At 33.9% G+C, this 20,881-nt stretch overlaps 1 protein-coding gene across 1 annotated transcript; it reads right to left on the reverse strand.

Moving 5' to 3' along the window:
• Window positions 1-260: 260 nt before the first annotated feature.
• LOC115450208 lies at window positions 261-20,077 on the reverse strand. The gene is made up of 7 exons (XM_030178203.2): window positions 19,893-20,077; window positions 7,595-7,690; window positions 5,100-5,426; window positions 3,994-4,156; window positions 2,706-2,849; window positions 2,217-2,421; window positions 261-1,872 (listed from the first exon to the last, which is right to left on the reverse strand). The coding sequence occupies exons 2-7, from the start codon at window positions 7,662-7,664 to the stop codon at window positions 1,624-1,626; spliced, it is 1,158 nt and encodes a 385-aa protein (XP_030034063.1). The 5' UTR covers window positions 7,665-7,690; window positions 19,893-20,077; the 3' UTR covers window positions 261-1,623.
• Between the last annotated feature and the right edge of the window lie 804 nt (window positions 20,078-20,881).

Genomic DNA, 20,881 nt, shown 5'->3' on the forward strand with positions numbered 1-20,881 from the left:
TAAAACTTACCTACATCCTCTCGGTAGTAGGGAAGGCAAGTGTTCATCAGTGCGATGCATTTAGATACTTAAATACAGGTCGGGTCTGCGTATTAATTGTCATGAGTACCTACCTGCTACACATAGGTTATAATTAAAATTAAAAATAGTGGAGATTATTAATTAAAACTTCCATAAGAATAATAGCCTCTTTTATTACGTTGTAGAATGTAGATAATCTATTCTAATCAACAGAAATAGCCAAAATAAATGAGACTCGATAACATTTATTATTTTTTTATTAGTTTCAAATTATATATAAAAAGCTGAGAAAACAAGATATATAAATCCGTTCTTACCTATCGTAATATTAAGCTTAATTAATAAATAAAAATAACGATAAAAATATGGTATTTACGTACATCTATCACTCTATATTAAAAATTGAGAAAGAAGTGATTAATCGAGATGAACGTATCTCGAACTTGTCATCAAAATTGAGCACGTAGCGGGTCCGAAGAAAATTTTATATTTTCCAGTCGCAGATTCTGTTGCACAGAACTTACATTAAAGACAAAATTGTAGCAAATTGCAATAGACATTGATAACATTAAATGTTAACTTAATTAGATGTAAAGGAGACGGGCGAAACTTCATAGAACCTTGGGCTTGGTGTTACAGAGATGATTTATGCATTATTTTATAGGAATAATAACACCATTTCAAAATTAGAAAAAAAATCTGTCTCTACAATGGGGGTAAAGAAATAATCGCTATAGAATATAGCGAATAAAAACACTTTTCTGTGAATATCTTTGTGTTTACCCGATAGCACAAGATGTTCACAACACCTAATTATTGTCCATTGGATTGCCGTGTTGACTAATGAACAGCTGGCTTAGATAATAACCAGAATTGAAATTATCGTATGGGATAGACGAGGACCGATATAAAGGTACTTATCGCAAGATGAAACGAAGTGTAGGTTGCATATCTTCTTTTATCTACTCCTTCATGGAATCAGGCATGAGTTTATACTGTTTTTATATTATTGAAAGAACTATTTCGTTTTCAATTTAGTTTCCATGTAGCTATGCCACATTTAACATAACGGTGTTGGTGGTTCATCGTTACTTTTCGAAACCGATAGAACAAGCAAAATCAGTCGAGCAAGCAAGAAATCAAAGTCGGTTGTTGAATAAGCGTGGGTAGTTCATTAAAGCAGCAATCGACAAAATATTCTCGAAAAGCCGTAGTCATTAAAATAAAAATATCAAACCAAAACATTCACTTGCGCAGAAGTACAGAAAGCGAATAACAATAATAATATACATTAATAAAAGACAGCCTGATATTCCCGATACCGGAAGTCAGTTACTTAATCATAATAAAAAAAAAATATTTTCCCATTGTAATACAATCTAATATTTTTTAATGGCTGATATAAAAATAAAAGAAGAATATTGATAAATGTTTCATAAGTGTACAGTCAAGCGCAATTTCGCCCGTCTCCTTTCACTTTTAAAAATTTCTTTTTAATATTCAATTGCTGAATGCCTGAAGCCACGATAAGATAGATACAGACGAATCAAATATTAATTCGGTAGCGATGTTTGCGTAGCTGACACAAAATTATTTTGGGAATCACTCTTCTTGTATCCGTTCTTGGGGATTGTACGTCATCTCAATCAAATCTGAGTTACGTTGGCTTTTCACTGGAGTGGCCATCAACGAGGTAGGAACAGAGTCTTGACCGTGTTCCACCGACACTGTAACCAATTCTGTTGTGATGGTGGGCTCCGATTTTACCGACAGATTGTCTCGTTTAGTCGGTGAACTGTTATTTGAACGCTTCCTGTTCCTCGGTGACTTTTTAAGGTATGGCGTTATTTTCTGTAAACATAAAGAGTTCGTTTAAGTTCGTAAATAAATAGCAATAAATTTATAATGTAAACTACATAAATATGAGAGTAAATTGTGTACTATCCAATCACAAAATTCCTACTTATAAGTGAAAGTTCTTAATTTAAAAGACATACTTAAATAATTTTTTCTAAATAAAGATTTTGTCACGTATATGGAAACGAATTAGCTTACGTGATTGGGAATAATTAACGACTTATGGCTTAATAATGCTTTACGTATTTCTAATGTAAATGAAAGCATTCTAGCCAAAATGATCTGAAAGTATTCAAGGAATCTATATTTCACTACATATGTAAATATAGCTCTTATACCCTTTGAGGATCCTGAGTGACGTATACTCCAATCCGCTTAACCTGGAAGTCAGGTGCGGCCAAGCAGCGCGCTAGGAACAGAGCAGCAGCACACGCCCAGCTCGCCCAAACTGCGGCACTAGCAGCACGAGTGGCAGCTATGCGACCACCTATGCCCCACGAGACGTTCCATCCACGCTCTAAGTAGGAGTTGACGGATGAGCATCTGCAAGGGAATATGATTTGAGTGGTAGAGAATGCTGGTGTTGAGCAATAGGATTACAGTAATACAGAGATGGTATAATAGGTACTTAATAAGTTTTATTGGTGGGCATTAAAGATAAACGGAATTTAGTTCATTAAGTTATTTTTATTTATAAGTGCCTAGAATGCACTTATGCTAAGTGTTATAAGTATACTTGTAAAATATTTATATTATACGAATCCTACCTTTTAGATATTATCTTAACATAACGTTTAAAAAAACCAGAAATAATAATACCGACTTACGTAGTTGTATTTGTTAGCTCGAAAAAAGCTTCACAAAATGCATGCAGTCCTCGATTTGTGGTAGTAAAACTATGGCCAGTCAAGCCGACCATGACCAGAGAAAACAGAAGAGCGGGAGCTAGTATTCGCCAAGGTTGCGGTAGACTGTAAAAAAGGAAAAAGAAATGTTTTAGGCACGTATAATTTTCGCGTTTGAATACTTTAGTTGACCATAAAATGCGTAGATAAATAGACATTTAGTAAGTTTTATTGCATAAACATATTTGCAATAAAATGTTACACGTGGTTTTGTATTCAAAATTCACAAGGAAATATACCAGTGGCCAAGATGCCTTCAGAAAATAGTTAAAGCTCATAGAAAACAAAAAATGCACAACTTAATATACAATTCGTAGCATCTTGACTATGCCGCCTGGAATTGAAATTTGTGCCTGGTAGATTCTCGTATCCTAAAACATCATGTGACGGATATCAGATCGGCTTACTATGAATGTAGAAGTTTGGCTTCAGTAATAAAGGCGTGAGCTTATAAATGAGTTTATTTTCTGAATTCTTTACATAATGTCACGGGATGTTGTCACGAGGGATTACTAATTTAACGCGTACTCGTGCCAAATATTACTCAAGCGTTCTGCAGACCGTGCCCTAGTGAAATACAATAGGAAAGGAATAATATTTGCATTCTACAAGGTTTTCAAGTATCGAACTGCTAAAGGAAAATAAAAGATTCTGTAGTAAAAGATTTATACGATTAGTGGCTTGCTCAATGCGTTCTATTGATGTACCATTATCATCAACAACCTGGGTCCGTTTAACTCTTATATAAAAATGATAGGACGATCTCCATGAATTTTCGTAGCAACCAGCAGAGAAAAATTAAAAAACAAACAAACACACATCACCAGGCACCCACTTTTCGTCTAAGCGTATTCCATCCCATGACGTGTTAGGGGGCGAGACTATCGCCATAACAGGCACAAATTCTAGACTCCGGACTGATACTGAGCAGAAAAACTAAAATATCACTTCGTCCGCCCCGGGATTCGAAACCAGGACCACTGAGCGCAGCCGTGATGCGCATGCTGTACAACTACGCCACCGAGGAAGTCTCAGGGGAAAAATTAATGGTTGTAAAAAAATAAATTTGATCCCCTATCCTACTTTTGAGTCCAGTGCTTTTCTTAATTTTGATTAAGGATTAATACCTCTTTGTTGATACCTAAGCAGGCAGTGTGAAGCAATTTTTTTTTATCACAACATGTAATTCTAATTTTAAATTTCTACCCACCCTGTTCGGGCATGTCCACCACCAGGACACATGGTGAATAAGGTCATCCAAACGGCTGCAAATATTGTAGATAATATAGGCATGTACTCCGCGAACTGGCAAGCGGTGTTTTCTTCAAAAAGTGTCCGTGAAGTATCCAGCATCAAGTGATGGGTTTTATTACCTGTTACGAAATATTTGCTTATAAAAAAGTTCGAGTGAATGATCTGAAAAATGTTCTAGAGTTTTTGGGCCCATGCTTAGTTTAGGTTTCTATAGCTGTGAACCAAATACGATAATGGTTGAAATATCACTCAATCGTGTTTTTGTCGTCAAGCAGCTACAAAAACCTAAAAATATACTCAAATACAATTAAACAAATCACGAAATATGAAATGGCCAATGGGTATTGGATAATAATATTTCGTAACATCCGGGGCAGATTTATTTTCAAGCCAATGAAGCTAACCTAATCTTAGGTTGACCACATTTAGGAGGTGACTATTTAAATGGAAAAAACACCGTGCACACATTTTAGAAAATTAATTTACAAACTTTTCCTATATTTGACTATAGGTTTAGACTCAGGTTTATGGCATTATTTAACAACCAGAGATGTAACAAAGTTTTTAAATCAGAGAAGCCAAGGGGTCGGCCATGGGCCAAGCCAGGGGGATTATCAATCATCACAATTCAAATAACAAATTCACACTAGGATCAATCTACAAACTGTCTTGCTTTACTCTTCTTATTACAAAAGTAACAGATATGTGTATTGTGCCATCATCAGGAAAACTTTCCTCTTCACCTACAGAAATTAATATCTATGTATTAATAAATTGAAAATCGTTAAAACAAATATTGAGATGCCAGAATGAAATAAAAACTAGGTACGCGAACAGAATCTAATTAAATTTATGCGAGATGTAAAAAAAAATATTAATTTTATTATTTAACACAATGACTAGACTTCAAGTAAGGTCTAGGAATTCAGAATATCGCGTCCAGCTATCTTTGCTATTGTGTTAAACAACTTTATGTTTCAGGTCTGAGTTTTTGGAATCGAAACTCCCTACGACCCAAATACAAAATCTCATCTTTATCCTCCAAAAATACAAAGTTCTTACCGGTAGTATTTATATAAACTGTGGAGGCTTCAAGAGTGTGCACTACGCCATTGTTTGTATCTCTCTTTGCTGTTATTTTGGCATTTTCGGAAGAATTTGGGACGGCGTCACCAGCTTGAGCAGTTTCGGTTATGTTGCCTCCATTGAGTGTTGTTTCGTTAAGTTCATTCATTTGAAACTGGAATTCAGACAAATCGACCATCCGAAACTCCAATTCTCTCGGGAAGAGGATGCAATTGTTGTCCACCAATTCCATAGCATTTTGGAGAAATACATAATTGGCGATTCCGAACACGGCAGCAAATGCAAATAATAATAAATGCCAAACTGAAATAAATGTTTACTATTAATATTTGCTATTACTAATATATACTATTTTGATATTAATTATATTTAATACTTAAGGTTTCACAAATTAACAGGTTTGATTAGCGTTGTTATCAACATCTAGTCAAAGTATGATTCTAATTGTGACCGTGTGTCCGAGCCAGTGAGCCAATGAACCAATCAATGAGCGACCGGCCTAAAATTGTTTTGTCAAAAACTATACACAACATTTATTATATTAAATCTGCAATTATTTGTTCAGACATTTAAAATCAGCTACGACAAATGATCAACCAGCTACATAATAATAATATGATCAAACATTGACGGGCTAAAGTAATTAGGTACTACTCTATAAATAACCAAGAACATAATGCGTCATGGCTTATGAATACAAAGTGCCATCATATAATACCATGTTGTTTTTAATTTGGTTTTCGAATGACTTTTGTAGGGTTTGTATCATTATAAATAGATATCGTATTTTGCACACATTTGTAAAATTCAGGCAATGCCAAATGATGACGTCTAGTGAGCAAACGGCCTCCAAAAGGAGTGGTTTTAGCAAACGCACGAGGTTAAAATTACAATGAGACATTACTGATAAACGTTGAGTTACGGTAACTACCTTCCTGTACACAGTGGAGTCATTTTTATTTAGTTAATTGATTAAACTGTGTAATGAATATACCGTTAAACGCCTTAATTTTGCCGCGCATCCAATGTTTGCCTAAAAATGATGAGAAGTAATAATACCTCGTTAAATTTATTTCTTTTGTTTATTGAAATCAGTCTATAATTTAGATATGGAAATTTAATTTTACTGTTGTTATGTTGGTATCACGCATAGTTTTTTTTGCAGTCTTCTATAAAATCGATGTGTTCTAAAGGAGATTTGAGAGTTGTGAATAAACTTTTCAAAACATCATTAAAATCTATAGAATTCTAACTTTACTTTAAACTCATGCTATAAAACATTGATTTTTATTGAATAATATTGATAAAGGCAAAATTTGGCATTTTTTTGGAACAAATGTTTCAAATATTCCCGAGGCTGGGATTGTCACTTTTATTATAATTAGTTTTTCCTTGCGGTACCTCTAGCGGTATCCTATTCGTTAAGAGTTAAAATGTCAAGTGCATTTTATATCGTAATTATTACCTAATATTTAATTTCTTATTATCCGCCAACCTTACTCTAAGAAAAGCAGTAAGTATATACCGGAGAACCGTGTAAGAAAGATCCACGTAAAGTGTTGCTTGATCTTTGTTTTGAATTTAGGACCTGTCAGTACACAGTCCTTTACTCTCCTGTTTGTCTAGCGACGAGTAACAATCAGGGATTACCGACAAAACTTTGGCTACTTTATAAAATGTCTCGCAAATTACATTAAAACAGGCGCATCAATATCCTAAATATTTAAAAATAAAACAAATTTAGGACGATTTTTATACGCTCTTATTCGCTACGAAAAGAGATTTCATGGTTTTATTTTACAACAAAGTAAAAAAAAATTAAATCCGTGAAAAGTTAGGGTGGTTGATACTGTTTTATCTACCTAATTAGTCCTTATATTTATTCAAATGACCTAATGATTAATTAATGGATTCAATTACATAGAGAACATACTTTTTGTATAAATTCGATTTTATTTATTCGCTTTTATCAAAATAATAATGCATAAGCGTTCAATAATTTAATGCATATGTCGAAAATACCGTTTTTGGACTGTCTTTGACTGTCTGTCTGACCTTTGTTTTATGAATAACATTATGATATAAGCTTGTATTAAGTAGGTCCCTATATAACTGTCTTAAAATATTTTTACAGCCAATGATCTCATTATAAAGATATGCTAAAACTGACGACTCTTGACTCTAAGAGAATGGGAAAGTAGATAAAGTAGGTGATTTAGATTCAAATCTAGTCTCGTCATAAAACACGACAAAATGTCTCTACAAATATTTGGCGGTAATTTTTTCGTTTTGTTTGACTGAGAATTTCTAGTACAAAAACAAAATATGACAGCCAGTGATGTGTGTCATGTTCTGAAATGTTTACCGCAGACACTGACGGTAACCTAAAAGCTATAGTTAATTGAAAATGTTTAAAATATCCGCCAAAAAGAAATAACGAGCGTTTGACTTGAAACAAAATATTTACTCACCCTTCCAGACCTTGAGGCGGCGATTTGTCCTCTCCTCCAACTCACAGTAGTCGTACAGTAGGATCGTCATGGTTCTATTCCATTTTTATTGTTGCACTGAAACAAGGATACGTCTGTTAATCACGGTAGAAGGAAAACCATTATTTTCATTATTCATTTTGAATTTACGTATAATATTTTATGACAAATATAACCTGTCTTTATAAACATCCAGGGGCGGATCTAGGCTCCCTTTGACACGAGACAGGGGCAGAGGGCCCCTATTACCAAACGGTAAGTTTTGGATGTTAATAAAACCTCTCATGCAAATAGGACGTTGACATTTATCCCAGAGGGTCAAATAATACCAAAATCAGCTAAAGGATACGATTCTGCGCTCACGGTATTTTTATAAGGTATTTTATTATGTGTGGAACCAAACTCATACACATACGTATTATTTTCATGTTAATTATTAACTGCAATTATCTTTAAAAGGTTTTAAAATATCTATCTAAAAATAAGTCGACACCTAAAACCTAACGTTAAAGGAAATATGAATAATTCTGAATATATTATCATAATGCAACTAATTGACATATTATAAGAAAATGACATGTGTATTATGCTCACGTTTTTCTTTATAAATGTCAAGCATAAAACTAAATTTAGATGCAATTCAAACGCCTTTTCGAGCATATAGGTGTGACGGGATTTTGTAAGGTAGAAGCCGTGTTTCTAGACAATAAACTTTAATTGGTGACACCCACGTTTAGACGTGCTCTGTTTGGATCATAAACAGTATGACCGATAACTATACCGTGTCCAAACCAAATTATTATCTCATTGCCATCACCAAGGTCGTTCTCATGGTCTACGTCATTTGATGATATCTTCAAACTCTGCATGTACCATGCAATAACAAACGATTGATATAATTTTGTGGGGTTAATTTGCCGCAGTATAAAACTTTAAAATCTTATTTATCCAGTTTGATTAGCCACCTGCGTTTTCTAGTTTTGGAATATATACCTACATAATAACTACTTAGTCAAACTCATCAGCACAGCAACATTTTTAAAGGACAAGGCGAACTTTTATTCATTTCTAAAAAAAATATTACCTCCTTTGATTATAAGATAGTAGAAGCCTATATATTTTCAAGGACAAAGCGAACTTTTATTCAATGCTAACGAAATTAGTTGCCTCCTTCAACTAAAAGACAGTAAAAGCCTAGTGGGTAATGAACGGATTGTCATAAGAATTGACGCGGTTTTATTCTCAAGTAAAACCCTCTGTTGTTTGAAGATTCATTCAGTCTCAATTCTCAATATTTAAAAGAAAGGCTACACGTCGCGTGACTGAAGGCAAACACAGTAGTTCCGTATAGATTCATTTATTATTTATCCATAAATTATTCATAATAAATTTTAGGTCACGTTATTGTTCCATTAATAAATTAATTTTGATCGATCATTGTTTCCGCCCAACATTCGGTTGTTATTGGAATGTCCCTGAACACCAACAAATTACGAGCTTTGTATTCCTTGCGGGCTGAGCTCATAAAATACGTTTACGAAACTGGGACATCAATTTATTTTAGCCAAGTAGTGTGTATAAACAGTTAAAATGTATTATTTTATGTTTATATAGTATCTAGATATGATTTAAGTATATTATTGAATGACGAGAGGAAATTGTCTGGGGGACTTTGCCTATATGATGAATGGTATCAAAAAAACAATACAACATTTTTAATTATGAAGGTTGGTTTGCGTCTGGATTGGTTACTCTCATATATCAGAGTTATATTAATTAAATTAAAAATAATATACATAACGCTAATTAATAAATAAATATAATGAATTAGGCTACATACACATAAGTTTATGTTGGTGATGAATTTCTACCTTAACATTCCTTGGTTGTAAGCATTTATAGGTTGCAAGGTGAACCTATATAATGTACTTATATATATATATATATATTGTAGGTACTACATACCTACTCTTTATCGTAATATTATGTTAATTCATGACATATCAACATCAATCTATCTTTCATACAATTCCCTGTAGTCGTTACCCGTTACTAATGTAATTGATAAACAAACGTCCAAATGTCTTGTTTATATTATTCGCTCAAAGTTTCTTAGATTTACAACTTCATCAAATTGTTTGAAATGAATGTTATATTAAAGAAAAGTATGCATTTAAGATGCAAAATTAATCTTTCACGGTCGTTACGTGTAAAATTATAGTTTATCTGTAATTTTGGTGGGTTTTTTTCATTATTTATACATTACATTATTTAATATGATTTTATATATCCCATAAATACATAAGTATAGGTATAAACGTTTCTATCATTAACATTATTGTGAAATAGGTCCCACCAAAACTCATTGTTGTTATTCATGTCCATAGAATACAATGAATGACGCCATTGTGCATCTTTTCCATCATTCAAACTCACCATTGGGTTTTTTAACACAAGGGTACACACGGTTTATGGCTGAACGGTCACGTATAAAATGTCCCGAAATAACTGCAACAAGAATAGACCTAAATACTGGTACAGTTACAAACAGATGTTAGTGTACAGTTTGGCCTAGAGAACGCGGCTAGAAAAAGATTTAATTGTTATATAAATACTAGTTACTATGATGTTGATTTTTCTAGGCTGTACATATGTATGATTCAGTCTACTTATCTGAATGCAGTATTGACCGGTAAACTTTCATAACTCGGTAATAAATTATCATTTCCGGATAAATATTATATAAACCTAATATTTTGTTAATTGTTGATATAAATAATTGACATAAAGTTTAGGGAGGTATATTAAGGTACCGATGATACGTTAGCACCATGTAAAAAATAGTAGGCAGTAGATACCTATTATAAATTATCAAAATATTTAATCGATTCATTACTAGACTAAAAAATACAGTAAGTACACCGTTTTGTTTGGGGCACCACTATAATTGCAATCGGATACTTCTCACACCTTGGAATTGGAGCCTAGTGTCTAAATTATGCTCTCGTTAAAGTGTCGATCACAAAGCTTAGTTTACGGGTCAACAACACCACTGCCCCAATCCAAGAGTGATTTCTCATGAAAAAACATAATACTATTGATAATTTATTTACAATATTATACTTAGTCTGGCCATAAATACTGTTACACTTAATTATAAAAAAATATTACATTTGAATTTCGAATCTGTCATTTTTATACGATTGTTCATTGTGTTTTCTCATTTTGGCGCCAATACATTGTAAAATATTTTGCGATATTAAAATGGTGTGGGGTGATAAAGAGAACCGAATCGCTGTGATAGCATTACACAAAGTAGGTATGGAGCCAAATGCAATTTTTAAAACTCTCCATACACTTGGTATTAGTAAAATGTTTGTGTACCGGGCTATTAATAGGTACAATGAGACCTCCTCTGTTTGTGACAGAAAAGATCTGGCCGTCCACGTAGTGTTCGTACGAAAAAGGTGGTCAAAGCAGTAAGGGAAAGAATTCGAAGAAATCCTGTCCGAAAGCAAAAGATTTTATCTCGGGAAATGAAGATAGCACCTAGAACCATGTCGCGTATTTTAAAAGATGACTTAGGACTTGCAGCCTATAAGAGACGCACTGGCCATTTCTTAACTGATAATTTAAAGAAGAATAGGGTGGTAAAATCGAAACAACTACTGAAGCGGTACGCAAAGGGAGGTCACAGAAAAATTTTGTTTACGGATGAGAAAATTTTTACAATTGAGCAACATTTTAACAAACAAAATGACCGTATTTATGCTCAAAGCTCTAAGGAAGCTTCCCAATTAGTCGACAGAGTGCAACGTGGACATTATCCGACTTCAGTGATGGTTTGGTGGGGTGTTAGCTATGAAGGAGTGACTGAGCCATATTTTTGTGAAAAAAGGTATCAAAACATCGGCACAAGTGTATCAAGATACCATTCTTGAGAAGGTAGTTAAGCCCCTTAACATCACCATGTTCAATAACCAAGTATGGTCCTTCCAGCAAGACTCGGCGCCGGGTCATAAAGCTCGGTCCACGCAGTCTTGGTTGGAATCGAACGTTTCGGACTTCATCAGAGCTGAAGACTGGCCGTCGTCTAGTCCCGATCTTAATCCGCTGGATTATGATTTGTGGTCAGTTTTAGAGAGTACAGCTTGCTCTAAACGCCATGATAATTTGGAGTCCCTAAAACAATCTATACGATTGGCAGTGAAGAATTTTCCCATGGAAAGAGTGCGTGCTTCTATTGATAACTGGCCTCATCGTTTAAAGGACTGTATTGCAGCCAATGGAGACCACTTCGAATAAGCTTTTTATATTTTTAATTGTTTTATATTTATGTATTAAACTGACACACTGTAAAAGTAATAAATGTTATTTGCAGTTAACAATTTTCTTTTTTCTTTATTACAATATTTATGGCAAGACTAGGTATATATAATCTAATATTAGTTATCGTTTATGTTCAATTTTTTATGCCATATGGTTTCTTATAAGAGTCCTTGAGCAAGCGAGGCTCTGGTAGTTAGTGTTAATTAATAATAATCGTCGCCTATAAACATCAATAATAATCGAAAAATTAACGGTAGCTCTTTTGGGTAAAAAAAATATTCATGTAACTAATTTTACTAAAGACAAACAAACACAATAGCATTATTGTTAGGTACCACTATAACTCTCCAATGCAGCATGTTCCATCAAATCCCACTAATCACGTTACAAACCTCCTTATTTCGGTAAGTAATAGCAAATAATGTGGTCCACATTATTTTTCCTTCTTTGCGTCAATAGAAAAAAAAAACAGAACTATACGGGCTTTTCGTAGTTTCTTTGAAAATAAAACTAGACTGGATGCTTATCTACTTACGACGCTATGTAAAAAAGGTATGCGGGCTATGATCTTATCTAGCGTTTTGCAACGTTTAAAGACGTCTAGTAAGTAGTTAACAAGTTACGTGTACCTTTACATATATGTGTGTATGATGTAAGTTCTGTTGGCGCAGTACGTAAGCGTCTAAAGTTATTGTCGTCTTGGTTCAATACTCGCTGCGAGGTCAACTTGTTGGGAATGTTATTTTTTGGTACCTATCTAATAAGTAATTTAAATGATTCATTGTTTGATTATACATTAACACTGTAATTATAAATGTTGGTTTTGAGATTATTTGTGAGTCTATTATTTTTACCTATAATAGTAGATAGTAAGGGTGTTCCATAAAATAATAGCAGAATGTCCGAAGGGAGTCGCCATAGTGGATCATTTAATTTTCAGACTTTTTTTGTAACATCTGAAGCTTCAAGCTGCTTATTGAAGAATGTGATGAGAGCGATTTTTAAGGCCCTCCCCGAGCAAACGGCCTTGAGCGATCGGTTCCATACTTGACGCCGCGCAAATTACGGGCGAGAATATGCAGTTTTCCGAAAAAAAATGTAAAATATAAATTTTAGGCCTTTTTAAAAATTCCAAACTACCAAATTATTTTTTATTGAATTGTCTCTCTAATGATGTTGACTGTAAATTGCAATTACGAGTACTTTTGGAGATGCACGGAATCAAAACTGTTAATGGCATTTTCATTTTGAAATTAATAAAACAATTTAATTTAAGAAACAAAAACAAATTAAACAATCAAAATAATAATAACACATTATGGAAATATTATGTTAATTTTGTATCTATATATTTTATAAATTTCGAATGTAAGTATAGCTTGTAAAAATACAGTAAGTACACCGTTTTGTTTGGGGCACCACTATAATTGCAATCGGATACTTCTCATCACACCTTGGAATTGGAGCCTAGTGTCTAAATTATGCTCTCGTTAAAGTGTCGATCACAAAGCTTAGTTTACGGGTCAACAACACCACTGCCCCAATCCAAGAGTGATTTCTCATGAAAAAACATAATACTAATGATAATTTATTTACAATATCAGCTGTAATAACAGTAAAATCTAATATTAGCTTTGGCAATAAAATCGCAAATTAAATATTTTCTCTGGAAAATAACAAATATTTAATATAAGTAACAGAAAACTCAAATTTGAATACTTTGCCAATAGCCAATAAAAATATGCAAAACATATAAATCTGTTCTCACTTCACAATCAACTCTTTCGTGGCAACGTGGCGGGAATCGTAAAATACACATTTGCTATCAGCAAATACTGCGTGGGACGCATCACAATGGGCTTCTGTTTCAAAACAAACCAATGCGAATTGCATGTTCAAATACTATCCGAACTCTGAATTACGCAGCGCGGACGTCTCTATTTTAACAGATTTTCGTACAACTATGGCATTGAATGTAATTTATTACTTAAGTAAATCAAGTTTTTTTATTGTATCAACACCAATGGTCTAAAATCCAAATACGAACACAATTTAATCTTAGTGTCGTGGTAAGGCAACAATGACAACGAATTTTACAATTGACAACGCGTGAACCAAAACCAACATGATTTTTCAATTGTCTGTATTCCCGATGTTTACATACAACTTGCCTCCCGCACGGTACGCCATGGAAGCTGCAATTATTTATTGTAGAACACGTCTGTCAATGATATCTCATTCACATAGTGGACCAATCAACTGATTCCCATAAAGCTCGTGTAATGTTCCCAACAATTATTTCTAAAAAGTAATTTAATGCTTCATTATTATACTATCTACATCTTCTATTCTATATCTATCTATACTTATAATAAATCTGTAGAGAGGTCAATTCTGTACATGAAATATATTTCCAAAATAAATATCAAGGGCCTTATTCTCTATCCCGCACGTTATTTTGACAGTGCGTAACAAACACGTAACACAATGCATCATGTTTAGGACTATAGACATTTGGCTTACAGAATACCATTCCACGCACATTTCTCGAAGATAACATGACACGGCCGCGTTACGCGTTTACTCTATCATACAGAATAAGGGCCCAGGGGGTGATTAGGGATCGATACTGGTGCCAAAAATGCAATTAGTAAAATTTTTGTCTGTCTGTCTGTCTGTATAACCGTTATAGAAACAAAAACTACTCGACGGATTTTAACGAAACTTGGTACAATTATTTGTCATACTCCTGTGCTGGTTATAGTATACTTTTCATCACGCTACAATTAATAGGAGCAAGGGAAATGTTGGGAAAACGGGAGAAGTTACTCCATTTTTTAAGCTTCCGTCGCGTGTGCAACCTTAATGGTTAAAGCTACACAGAAATCATGTATGACGGAAATGTTCTCCTTAAAATTATGTAAAAAATATCCCACGACAGCATATGTCTAGAGTTGGGTAGGACATGACATAAAAAAGAGTTTGTAAGAGTAGCCTCTTTTTAGCATTGAGCCGGTACAACGTCCTACTTCAAATGAGGCGAGGCGTAGTGAGGCTCGGTGCTTCAATGCGTATCTTACAGTATTTTGTAATGTTAACCCTCAAAATATTTCCCTCTCGCTCGCGACTCGAAACGCCGTAATGTAATGTCCATTGTAAAATAACGTCCTATTGCAATTTGTAGCATGCGGTTTTCTACCTCATTGTCTTCGTCCTACAGTTTACCAGAGACGGAGAATAAGTAACGCGACTGCCGCGACATAAAATTTGAAGTAGTACAATATATAATTTTGAGCCACTCTTACATTTTGACGTCATGTCCCGGACAAATGTACCGCCTCTTGTATGTCCTACTCAACATTACATATGTCTATCTTTTATGGTTGACTCACAATAACACGTGTAACTCCCGATAGCTTAGCAGTTCGAAGCTTTCTCATTATATTTGTCTACTCTTACGTTTATAACACTCTCAGTCATCCCCTAATTAAAAAAGTTAACATTATTAAATATTCCATAAAAAAGAATCATAGAAATCGGTATAGAAACACCAAAGTTATACATGAAATACGCTAATAATAAGCCATCACGCGTGAATACTGAATCATCTTCTATACGCGGACGACGTCGCGGACAACAGCTATGCTATATAAAATACCGAAATCGTCATAGGTTTGCCTATAACATTAGAGGAGTTCCTTCGATTTCACCAGGATCCCATCATCAGACCCTGACCCGACAATCGGACCACCTGCATACCACCATACATTAAAAAACATCCCGACAAATTGAGCACCTCCTCCATTTTTGAAGTCCGAAATCCACGCGGGCGAAGCTGCGGGCGGAAGCTAGTATTTAAATAAAATTCGTGCACAACACAAACTAATATTGAAGTCTAACGTGCCTCATGCCCATATTTTTTTATACTATTTTATTTAAGACTTACGCTTATCCGCGAATTTATTTATTTCATGAAATTGATTCCATCGTGTGCTGTTCTCTATCTAAATGGGTCCGAGAAATCTATCAGACAACCAAACCAATATGTTTCGGTATATCGACGCTAACTTTATGTTACACATTTTGAAGACGTCGCCACAACTCTAAAATAAATTCTAAAAACGTTTTAATTATAAGCTGCAGTTCTGAAACGCAAACCGACCTCCAGACGTACAAAGAGTGTAAATTTTGCGATCACTTTGATTCTTATTAACACAAATTAACTCTACGAGCCAAAGCGTCTCTTTAATCTCGTTAAATAGACTGACGTAACCGACAATTTTATGTTTATTTTTGCGGAACTTCCAGCTATCACCTACAATTTCGTTCTTCGACCTGTCACCTATGCTATTTCGTGTGGCAAATGGCTCTATACTAGTCTGCTACTCTCACGCAGGCTGGGCTATATCCCGTCATAGGAAATATTAACATTTGCTAGGAATCAAGGTAAGTTTCAACTGATAAATACTGAAAAACTTTTCTCAACAAGACACAATAACAACAACACAACATTGCAATTATTCATCCGATAGTATGTATCCAACGACTAAATCAGATCAAGATCTTTATGATCTAACACCTCTTTTATTTCGACTCTAATCATTATGCACGTATGGCTTTATTATAATTAGTAATCGAAATTGACGGAATACAGCGTGAGCATAAACATAACCACAAATTAATCAAATAATAAATATTCAAAATATTGATCCGGGAAGCAGACCATATAAACACGACACAGAAGGTTACAAACTTATGACTTAAAGAAAATAATAACATACAAATTTGCAGTATCTCATAAGACCACAATGTAAAGGCGTTGCATTCTTCAACACAAATTGAGTTTTTTATAGCCTGATTGGCGGCTGACGTACGCGGTTATTGATGTGGCTACATTAACACTGTTGCATTTGTGCCATGGATCGACCCCAAGATAAGGAACGTGTCCTGCGTTCCGATAGATAAGATATTACGGACACCATGACGCATTAACTAATATCATTTATCAGCCTAGTCAGACATTGATGTAGGGCGACTTATTCTTTATCTGATAGGAAGTAAGTGATTACAATAACAGTAATATTCCCTTTTCATGCATATTGGAGGGGGACACTTTCTTCACAACTAGACAACATAAAAGAGGTAATTATGTTATATAAAAAATTGTTAGGCATAGTTGAAAATTGATTTTTATGTTTAACAACTCGATACATCCGTCAATGAGAATTCTCAAACTAATTCATACTAAAAACGTTGAAAAACTGAATTCGACTACTACTTCATTATCTTATTGCTCTTAATATTAATAATTCTATGGAAGTACCTGTATGCACATTGGTCAATGCTTTAGTGAAGGAGGATATTATTTAAGTAATAACTAGCTAATGATCATCTAAGTATATCGGGCTGGGTTGTATACCAACGTGTGTTGTACGAGGAAGCTCATAATTCATTTTATTGAGATTTATTAACCTGTAATCTTCTCAATAAAATATAATCTCCAAATCGTTTAAAAATTATCTAGTGGTAGGGTTCTGTCGGTTAAGGTTAAGTATCTCTTTGTTTATTAGCATTGGTAAAAGTTCTTTTAAGACAGGAGTTACTTAATATAGGAAGGATTCTTTACCAGTTATTAGCAGTACATTACCAGCCAACCAAGATTTTTATATGCGAAAGTATTTTTGGGTAGATACCACCCACATTCCGCCGTATTCTCTATTTCTGTGCACAAGCAGCAAGGTTTAGTCTATTGTGTTCTAGTCTGAGATTCATTGTAGACATTGTAGGCTTTAAAAAACTTAACACATTTCGATAACAACGTAATAAAATATAAATTTAAAATAAGCCGTAAGTATTATACCATACCATATAAACCAGTTAAAAATAAACCTAAATCAAAGAATCTCCTCAAGTCTCACGTCACAAGTTAATTTATTCCTGAGCGAACTGCACCTTGAAGGTCTAAGGAATCGGCAAGGGCACAATTTTATAGAGATATATTACTACAGTATAATAATATAACGATAATAATTACAAAATGACCATGACCTTGGTTAATGATAAATAGTTCCGGCTCGAAGGACCACGATTATAAATGAGCTTTGGATTTAGTTACTTATGACATTATGTATACGAGTTATGTTTATAATGTACTCAAGAAATCGGCCCATTTAAACTACTGTGATAGTAGGTGGACAACCTGCAGCTGATAATAATGATTACAACCAATAAGAAAAAAAGTATAAGTAAGTAAGTCCCAATAAAAAAATAACCAAAGACGAGGCATTGGCTATTTTAAACCGACTTCAAAAAACGAGGAGGTCCTGCGAGTCGTATTTTTATGTTTTTGTAAATTAATCACTGACTCCAAAAGTGGTAACCAGTATTCAGGTAACGTTAAATATTTTTTTGGTTCTTGTGGTTTTTGAAGGCGGTTGAATTTTTTGATAAATAGTTTTTATGTACAAACTCATCCACACGTAATTTCATCTACGTTATCAACTGAATTTGGATTCTCCATGTATGTTTTGCCGATAAACCGTAAAGATAAATAATGATAGCCGGCAATAGCCACGTCGATGAGTGTTGTGAACCATTTAGTATCAAGTGCCAGCTTTTGAGTTGTATGTCACCGTAATATATTAGCGACAGATTACAATAGTACCTTGTAATAGCTTCATAGAATCAAGCCTTATTCTCTTTACAGGGGCAAGCAACAGTGTAACGTAAATATACCTATTTCGGCGTGTATGATAGTACTCATTGTACTTAATAAAAAGTTTACGGTGTTTACGTAATTAAAAATATTATGTTTTGCCTCTGGCTAATTTATTCCACAGAGTGTCAGAATAATATAATTAGTCACCATATTTATAGAAATTCATACAACAGTATCAATTACTTATCATCAAACCATATTTTTATAATGCTGACAAGATTAGCATGTGTGGCAACTGTTGTTAAGTTTTAGACACTTTCCCGCACACACACCACTACAACTCCTGTATGCCAGGATCAGCCGTGGCACGCATTTTATAACACCGAGCGGTGAAGCTCGGCGAGTCTCAGGGAACACTAATTTGTCCTCATCCGGCAACGAAATTAAGCAAATACAAAGTTAGGGAGTAGTTGGAAATATTAATTGTCCACTTATACATAGTAAAGCGGGAGAAAAATCATGAACTAAGGAGGCATTTTCAACTCAAGTCTATACTTGATAGAATAGTTGCAAACGCAGGGATTAGGGACCTTTACAACTAAAAAAGCCAGATGAATATTTTTTTTTTTTTTTAGGTTTGTTAAAATATGAACAAACGAATTATTTAACTAACTAGGATTCGGATTTTCATCTATTAATATCCTTTTTATTTTTCCTGAATACTTTATGCTACTTTTTGTACAAAGAATAGTCTACTTGGCATTGGAGCTATGAACATAAGCTAGTACTCTACGTTCTACGTCATAGAATTATTAACATTTGCTACAACAATAGTCTTTATTCAACGGGCCTTAAAAGCTGGGAGATGAAAAATTCTAAATCACTGGAAATTGTATTTTGTTATTAAATTATATTACGTTTTTCAGAGGTAGGTATATAATATAAATACAGGGTGTCAGATAATAATATAAGTAAAATAATATCCTTTAAAGTTCACATATTAATTTTGACAATTTGAACATTCATAAATGAAGATAACATAAGTTAAATAACATTTTGCGATAATTTTTTGTTGTAGTCAAGTAGCGACAACTATCAAATTGCACATATCAAGAACACGGCTAGAGAAATCTTGTGCAACTTCGCAGAGCTCTATAAAATACTTACTGATACCCTAAAGTCTAGAAACATTTTATAGTTTATTTGTGTACATAACATAACAATCATTAAGTTATCGGTTTTTATACGATCAATGCAGTAATAAAAAAATAAATAACAAAATGTTGCCCCTACCTTTTTATCGAAAATATCCGAATGCAGAGATAACACCAATTGATATCATCAACCAAATAATTCACATTTTCATTGATTAAAATATTTTACAAATAAAATATGCACATGAAAAATCGTTAGTCTTCCCTTTAGCACGAATTCGCTACCACGCATGCCGCGTTGATCGACTCGAATAGAATTCATTGGTAGATAAGACTTTTTGGTCGTGTGACGGAACTCGTGTGGGAACGAGATAGAAGGAAAACACCTTTGAAATATATTCAGAGGGAAAAGGAGGACGGATATATGTGGTTATGTTCGGCTTCTGCGCGACCGAGGCTGCGGCGATCTTGTTTACGTGACGTAACCGCATGATGTCATGGTAACGCAGCCACTCGCAAATCATCCCGAATCAGCAGCAGACTTGTTTTACTGTTTGTCATAAAAAAATAACAATAAGATGTACCATTAAACTCAGCAGATAAGTCTTTGGACCGCTACGACCCAATGTCACTTTTGGTAGAGCCTCATTGCTTTGATTTGGCTTTTACATGACTTTAGCAAGTTCATAACTTACTCAAACGAAAAGCAACAAAGCGATATTAGTATAAATCACTTATTATTACGTCATATAAATTATGGAAAAAGTAGCGTTTACAAAATCATAATTTCTTTTATAGAGCTTTAATTTTGCAAAAATATGTGCGGCTAAAGTATTCAACTCCAAAAATGTATTGAATCGATCATAATAAATTAATAGATGTCTTTTTAAAAACGCAGATATTCTTCTCAAAATATATGGCTTGTTACGATATTCTCAATTTTAATAAATACTGCATTTATAAACTGGAGTAAAACTGTAACGAAATATTTTCTTTCTTTTATTATAGAAAAGGTTAAATTAACAAACAGACTGCTAATTCTGCGCCATCGTATTTTTGTGTAAATTGTAGTTAATTGATCATAATTTCCTTTTTTATGATACAAATTTTATGTTAAAATAAGATGAC

Source organism: Manduca sexta, chromosome 13 (assembly GCF_014839805.1).
Source record: "Manduca sexta isolate Smith_Timp_Sample1 chromosome 13, JHU_Msex_v1.0, whole genome shotgun sequence".
NCBI classification, from domain to species: Eukaryota; Metazoa; Arthropoda; class Insecta; order Lepidoptera; family Sphingidae; genus Manduca; species Manduca sexta.